General features: G+C 43.7%; 1 protein-coding gene and 1 pseudogene across 5 annotated transcripts in view; one reads left to right on the top strand and one right to left on the bottom strand.

The window, feature by feature from the left end:
- LOC110301378 overlaps positions 1–435 on the bottom strand; it is a 1766-nt pseudogene extending 1331 nt beyond the window's left edge.
- The window catches only part of Ube4a (ubiquitination factor E4A), a 39420-nt gene that overhangs the window by 10247 nt on the left and 21648 nt on the right, over positions 1–7525 (top strand). For 2 of the 5 annotated variants that reach the window (XM_021171810.2, XM_021171811.1), the window contains exons 4-9: positions 2252–2503; positions 3324–3436; positions 4480–4632; positions 5474–5633; positions 6330–6532; positions 7074–7265. In XM_021171810.2, the coding sequence (XP_021027469.1) occupies positions 2252–2503; positions 3324–3436; positions 4480–4632; positions 5474–5633; positions 6330–6532; positions 7074–7265 (1073 nt within the window). The remainder of the gene's footprint in view (positions 1–2251; positions 2504–3323; positions 3437–4479; positions 4633–5473; positions 5634–6329; positions 6533–7073; positions 7266–7525) is intronic. The other 3 variants (XM_021171814.1, XM_021171813.1, XM_021171812.1) reach the window with 3 other exon arrangements.

Below are 7525 nucleotides of genomic sequence, written 5' to 3'. Positions count from 1 at the left end.
GAGTGCTGGGATTAAAGGCATGTGCCACCACCGCCCAGCTCTGCCTCTGTAATTAGATCAAATTTTATTAATAAGAGGGGCATTTTCTCATACAGCTAAGTGTAGATAAAAGCAGTCTCTCTGAGAATAACTTATGTTAACTTTCAAAATACTTAAGCTCTTTTAAAATGTTTAAATTACATTCAGTGTGTATGTGTGTGTGTGTGTAAGTCAGAGCATAACTTGCCGTGTTCAGTTCTCTCCTTCTACCATGTGGGTTCCAAGGACTGAACTCCAGGCACCAAGCTTGGCAGCGAACACCTTTATCCTCTAAGTGATCTCATCCACCCAGAAGATCTCAGGCTCTTTGAGCCAGTAGTTCTACTTTATGAATTTGTCTTACAGAAATACTCAGCTAATTGAACAAAAACAATTAGATTACACTCAGTACTGCATTACTTAAGATCATGAAACCCTGGAACAGTTCTCATGTTCATCTGATGAATGAACAGGGAGTATAAGTGGCTACATAAGTCATAATAAAGGCAAGAAATGCATGACAATGTAACTATTAAAAGGAATAAGGTGGGTGGGCCTGCTAGTACAGGCCTGGACTCTCAGCTCCTCAGAAGACGCAAGCAGGAGGATAAGAAGTTCAGGCCTTCTTTACCCACATAGTTAGTTTCAGGCTAGCCTGGGCAATATGAGACACTTTCTGAAAAACAAAAACTAGGGCCGGAAATACAGTTCAGTTGGTGATGTTCTTGCCTAGCAAGCACAAACCCACATAAAAACAGGTGTGGAGTGCATCCCTTTGATTCTAGTAACTTGGTAGTAGAGACGAGGGTTAGAAAGATAAGATCAACCTTATGGGGAGTTTGAAAAAAACAGGAGCCCATGTTTCTTTTTGTTGTTGTTTTTGGTTTTTGGAGACAGGGTTTCTCTGTATAGCCCTGGCTATCCTGAAACTCACTCTGTAGACCAGGCTGGCCTCGAACTCAGAAATCCACCTGCCTCTGCCTCCTGAGTGCTGGGATTAAAGGCGTGCGCCACCACGCCCGGCTTAGGAGCCCCTGTTTCAAAGAACACAAAACACACAAAGATCTAATAAACAGAATGAAGAAGGTTTCTGAATTACAGGAAAAATTGTTGGTGTTGATAAGTTAAAACTAAATCTAGTTGAGAGGCTTAAGAGATGATCCTGTGGCTAAGAGCACTGGTTGCTCTTCCAGAAGTCCTGAGTTCAATTCCCAGCACCCACATGGTGTCTCACAATGATCTATAACTGTAGTCTTGTGGGACTGATGCCCTCTTCAGTGTCCATACATGTAGACACAACACCCATGTACATAAAAATAAATCAGTACATCTTTAAAGCTAGTTGAGGGATGGTAAGATATGTCAGTGGTGAAGACATGGCTTCCAGTCCTGATGACCTGAGTGCAGTCCTCTGCTCTCACGTGGTGGAAGGAGAGAAAGGACTCCCCCAAACTGTTCTGTGATCTCCAAATGCATGTCATAGCACATAAACATCCATGCACATACAAAATATAGGGGAAATGTCTTAAAGTATGGTACTGATCTGTCATTAAAAAGATGGACAATGGCTCAGCGTGTAGATCCCCATACACAGAATGCATATGCACACATCATTTAAAAAATGCATCTTACTCCTGAGGAGGTGGCTCAGCAGGTAAAGGTGCCTGAGTAAAAGCCCCAGGACCCATATGGAAGGAAAAATCTGGCTGCTACAGGCTTGTGTGTCATCTGACCTCCACAAGTATACAAACACGTACTGCCCGCGCACAAAATAAGTGTCAGAGAGGGAGGGGCAGCTGAGAAGCACAACAGGGTTTTTGATAAAAAGCAATGGTAATGAATATGAGCACAGGAGTGTGGAACACTGCAGAATTAAGCAGTTATCTGTAGGGAACTGGTTCAGGGAGCACTTCTACAGGATATATTCCTGAGTGCCAAGTTACCAAAACAAACGTATTCTTTAGGGAGAGGCCATACATTTAAAATAGTTAGAGTCATTTGATCTACTTGGTAACTCTTTTTTTCTCTAAGGTTTGGGGTTAGGTAATTTGCTAATTTTGGCAGGGAGGGGTACAATTACGGGTCAAAGTGATAAAGTTTACTGTACAGAAGGCAAGATTTACAGCCGGGATTTCCAAATCCTAGAATACACTTGCCTTGGCTTGAGTTGCTCACTAATGAGATGAATAATTTGTTTCACATCTACAATTGTCCTTCTTGTGATTCATTCTAGGTAGTGTATTTGGTTCTGAGGAAGGAGCATTGTGTAACAGCTTACATGTTCCAGCAGATGAGCTCCCAGCAAGCCCAGATGACTCGGATAATAGTGTGTCAGAGAGCCTGGATGAGTTCGACTACTCCGTGTCTGAGATTAGCCGCTCCTTCCGGACACACCAAGAAATGTGTGAGCAACTCAACATCAATCACATGATCCAGAGGATCTTCCTCATCACCCTGGACAACAGTGAGTTGCAGGCTTGCACCAGTCAGTATCTAGTCTTCCCTCTTGGCTTGGGCTAGGGACTATATTCGGTTCTTAAAAACTGCTATGTCAGGCTGAAGAGATGGCTCAATGCTTAAGAGCACTGACTGCTCTTCCAGAGGTCATAAGATCAATTCCCAGCAACCACATGATAGCTCACAACCATCTGCAATAGGATCTGATGCCCTCTTTGGGTGTGTCTGAAGATATCCACAGTGTATTCATATACATAAAATAATTCTTTACAAAAAAAAAAAAAGAAAAGAAAACAGAAAACTGCTATGTCTAATGGTTAAACCGACTCCTGTATCCCCAAAACACAGGGTTTACCTTAGTAAGGCTTTAATTACTTAAAAACAGTATTTCAGTAGATGGAACTTCTGCTGCCATGTTGATGTCTGTTCTTCCTTAAAAGAGGAGGAGAAAGAGTAGCTAAACCCATTTTCCTCTTGGATGGATGCTGAAAGGTCAGAAGGGTTTTACCTCTGTGCCCTATCTGTAATTCAACCCTAAACTTAATGCTGGTGTCTGGAATTTTTTCCTAAATGTCCTACTGAGAATCCGCACAGTCTATGCTTTGTAACTACTTTGTGTATCAAGATCACTGTGGTTATTTCTGAATTCAAGAGACTTACTATCAAGATCAGTTGTTGGAAGCTGAGCACAGCAGTATATGCCTTTAGTCTCCAGGACTGGGGAGGCAGAGGCAGAAGGGACCACTTGAGCCTAAGTGTTGACTACCAAGCTAGGCGACATAGAAACAAAACCAGTGTCATGAGAGCAGGAGCGTTGTCCATAACCTGTCAGATGGAAACTTTCACAGGTGATCCAAGCTTGAAAAGCGGGAATGGCATCCCCAGCCGTTGTGTGTACTTGGAAGAAATGGCAGTAGAGCTGGAAGATCAAGACTGGCTTGATATGAGCAATGTTGAGCAGGTACCTCCTGATAATGTGCCCTCAGCAGAACAGCCACGCTGAATCCTGTTCATTCTCCGGAGAGACTTTGCCTCTGCCTCTCCATTGTCTGTGGCATTGCCTTTTGAACTCTTCCTATCCACCCTGGCCACACATCCAAATTCACCCATTGTTTAAGAACCAGTTCAGATGTCATCGGAGTTGCCAGAAAAGAGCTGTCATTCCCTCCTCTGAGTTCCTATTCATGTACATTTTATTATGTGAACTGTCACTGTCTCTTGTGGCTTTTTAATGAACCTGTCTTATCACTCCTGTTAGAGTCTTAAGTTCCTAAGACAAGGCCCACCTCTTTTTTACATACTTTCAAAAACCCAAAACTGGTCTGGGAGATGGTGCACAAGTTAGGATGCCCATCACCCACTGAAGCTAATGGTACCACGTGGGACAACAATCTCAGTGCTAGCAGGGAGCGGGAGGAGGGAGCAGAGTGTCTCTGCGGACTTGCTGATCATCCAGCCTGGATGGGAAATAGTGAGCTCCAGGGTTAATCAGAGTTCAGGGGCATGAGGCAGAGAGTGACAGAGCAGGACGCTCCATGTCCTCTGGCCTCATTCAAGTCCTCAGAAGATCAACTACAGAAGACAACATCTGTCAAGTACAAGTGTTTCTAGGGTATCAGAGCCCACAATAATCAGACTGGGTGTTTAATTAAAAATAATGAAGGTTTTAAAATATCGAGAGGAGAGACAGATCACTTGGCATTTCACTTTCACACTTCAAGTGTCTTTGCGTCCAGCAGGCACATGGCAGCGTAGATTTTACATGTAGGTTTCTCACCCATTCAGCACGGAACTGTTTGGTGCCTGCTCTGCTGTGACTATCCCAGACACTGGAGTCTTAATTACAGTAACGATGGATATAATTAGTTTCTAACATTCCTGAATAAGATTCACCCCACCCCATTCCAAACTACATCTGATTCTTGCCAAAGCATGTGTCGGACTTCTTATATGTGAGTGCTCTAGGATTTACCTTGTGAGCATTTTGTTTATTTTTGTTAATAGGCCATCTTTGCTCGGTTATTGCTTCAAGATCCAGGAAACCACTTGATCAGCATGACTTCCTCCACAACTTTAAATCTCTCTGCTGATCGTGATGCAGGAGAGAGGCACATCTTCTGTTACCTTTACTCCTGCTTCCAGAGAGCCAAGGAAGAGGTAAATGAATAAGCCCCATGGGATTTTAAATTATCTTAAGTGATGTTAGCATGTGTGTGTGAGAGAGAGAGAGTTGGCTCTCATGCCATAATGTGTATTTTATGGTATACCTGGCACTATTAGGTTGCCAAAACTCTTTGTCTCCTTTTTGTGGCTTGGAGTCCATCTCTCTTTGCAGCTAACTAATGTCTCCTGTTCTCTATACAAACTTCTCTAGAAATCACACCTTTAAAAAAGGGAAAAAAAACCAACAACAACAAAAAAGAAAACCAAACATCAGGTCAGCTGTGTGGTAGCACATGTCTGTGAACCATGAGGATTGCTACTCATGAGGCACAGACAAAGGATTGCTACAAGTTCAGAGCTAGCTGGTCTACATATTTACACAGTGAGTTCCAGGCCAGCCTACACTTTGTAGTGAGACCAAAATAAAACAACAGGAACCAAACAAATTCCAAATCTTCTAACATTTCCCATGAGGTGGAGATACTTAATTGGGCTTCAGGATTAGAATTTTAGCATGTGAGCCTGAAAGCCAAACTAAAAATCTGTCAGGAATTTTCAGTTCTCAAGAAACCAATACTGCCAAGTGGGGGCGGCGGCACACACATTTAATCCCAGCACTCAGGAGGCAGAGGCAGGCAGATCTCTGAGTTTGAGGCCAGCCTGGTCTATAGAATGAGTTCCAGGACAGCCAGGGCTACACAGACAGACCCTGTCTGGAAAAACCAAAAGAAAAGCAACCGATACGGTTTGGGATATGATGTCTTTCTATCCTGTGTACTGTACCTACCCTTGCTCCATGTTATAAAAGTCACATGCTTTTCTCTCTTGGTTGCAGATTACCAAAGTTCCAGAAAACCTGCTCCCCTTTGCAGTGCAGTGCAGAAACCTCACTGTGTCCAACACTCGAACAGTTCTCCTCACCCCAGAGATCTATGTTGACCAAAACATCCATGAGCAACTGGTAGATTTGATGTTGGAAGCTATTCAGGGAGCCCGTGAGTATAGAAGCAAGGTCTTTGACTGTCTGAATTTAGAATACCAATTTAAAACTCCTCTAATGGCATTAGAGGGTCTCAGAGGCATTATGATTCTGACAGAAGTTAAGGAGGGAAGCTTACACCTTGATCTTTAAGCCTCAATACTGCAGAATTCTCAAAGATAACATAGAGGGCTGGAGAGACAACCCAGCAGTTAAGAGCACTTTTAGCTGCCCTTCCAGAGGACCCCAGTTCAGTTCTCATCACCTACATGAAGGCTCACAGCTGCGTGTAACTTCAGTTCCAGGGGATCCACTGCACTCTTCTGGCCCCAAAGGCACTGCCTGCACTTGGTACACGCATGCAGGCAAAGCACCTATCCACATAAAATAAAAGTAAATAAATCTTGGGAGGTAGAGGCAGGCAGATTTCTGAGTTCAAGGCCAGCCAGGGCTACACAGAGAAACCCTGTCTCGAAAAACAAAAACAAAACAAAACAAAACAAAAAAAGTAAATAAATCTCAAAGAACCATTGTTGGGAAGTGGGTATCTAGTTCACTGGTCAGCAGTAGTGGAACATTGCCTAGCATTGAGCTGAACAAGTCTTCAGTTCAGTTGCTACATCACAGCAGAGGCAGACAGACAGAAAGCATGGAAGTGTAAACGCATAAAAACTGTCATGGCCTCCTTCTTTTCTCGTCTGTCTACTATTAGATTTTGAAGATGTAACTGAATTTTTAGAAGAGGTCATTGAAGCCTTGCTGTTGGATGAGGAGGTTCGAACATTTCCTGAAGTCATGATTCCAGTGTTTGATATTTTACTCAGCCGAATAAAAGATCTGGAACTCTGCCAGATCCTCCTGTATGCATATCTGGACATTCTTGTCTATTTCACTAGGCAGAAGGATATGGCCAAGGTAGGTCTCAAAGCATTGGATTCTCCTGGTGCTGACATCTTAATAAGTTGATGCTTCCTATCCTGAGGGCACTAGAACATTGCCTATTGAAAGCCAAGTGTGGTATCACATGCCTAAAATCCTAGCATTTGGGAAGTGGCAGATCAGTGTTATCCTCAGCTACACAGTGAAGTTGATGCCAATAGGCCAGGGCTGGTGAGCTGGTCCAGTGGGTAAAGGCCATAAAGTCTGAAGAGCTAAATTTGATCCCCAGAACCCATGTGGTGGAAGGAGAGGACCAACCCTACATACATACAAGTTGTCTTCTGACCTCCACACTACACTCATGGTGTACGTGTGTACACACACACACACACACACACTAAAGGAGTAGATAAATAAATGTTTAAAAGTTTTCTGTAATTTGAGGCCAGCCTGGATTCTACAAAACCTGGCCTTTAAAGGGGGTGGGGATTGTATAAGACTAAATTCTTTGAGACCCCTGCATCTTATCGCCTTTCTGTCATCATACAGTTGAGTAAATAGGATTTTTCTCTTGCAGGTGTTTTTAGAATACATTCAGCCCAAAGATCCCAGCAATGGGCAGATGTATCAGAAGACCTTGCTGGGAGTCATCCTGAATATCTCGTGCTTGTTAAAGACTCCGGGTGTGGTAGAGAACCATGGCTTCTTCCTGAATCCATCCCGTTCCAGTCCTCAGGAGATCAAAGTACAGGAGGCCAACATCCATCAGGTGGAACCGCCTCCCAGGGTGTCTGTCACAGCCCCTGCTTTGAGATGACCAAGGAACCATGTGGGGATAAGGCTGCTTCAACCTGTTTAGGAAAGCTAATTAGTCTGGTTGGCGTTTGTCATAAGAACATAACAAAATTGCCCCCTTATTGAGGGGGTGGGGTGGCACATGCTTGTAATCCTAGCACTTAAGAAGTAAGAGTCAGCCGGGCGTGGTGGCGCACGCCTTTAATCCCAGCATTCAGGAGGCAGAGGCAGGCG

The sequence above is a fragment of the Mus caroli genome, chromosome 9 (assembly GCF_900094665.2).
Source record: "Mus caroli chromosome 9, CAROLI_EIJ_v1.1, whole genome shotgun sequence".
Taxonomy (NCBI): Eukaryota; Metazoa; Chordata; class Mammalia; order Rodentia; family Muridae; genus Mus; species Mus caroli.
This window is presented reverse-complemented; position numbering and strand designations above follow the sequence as displayed.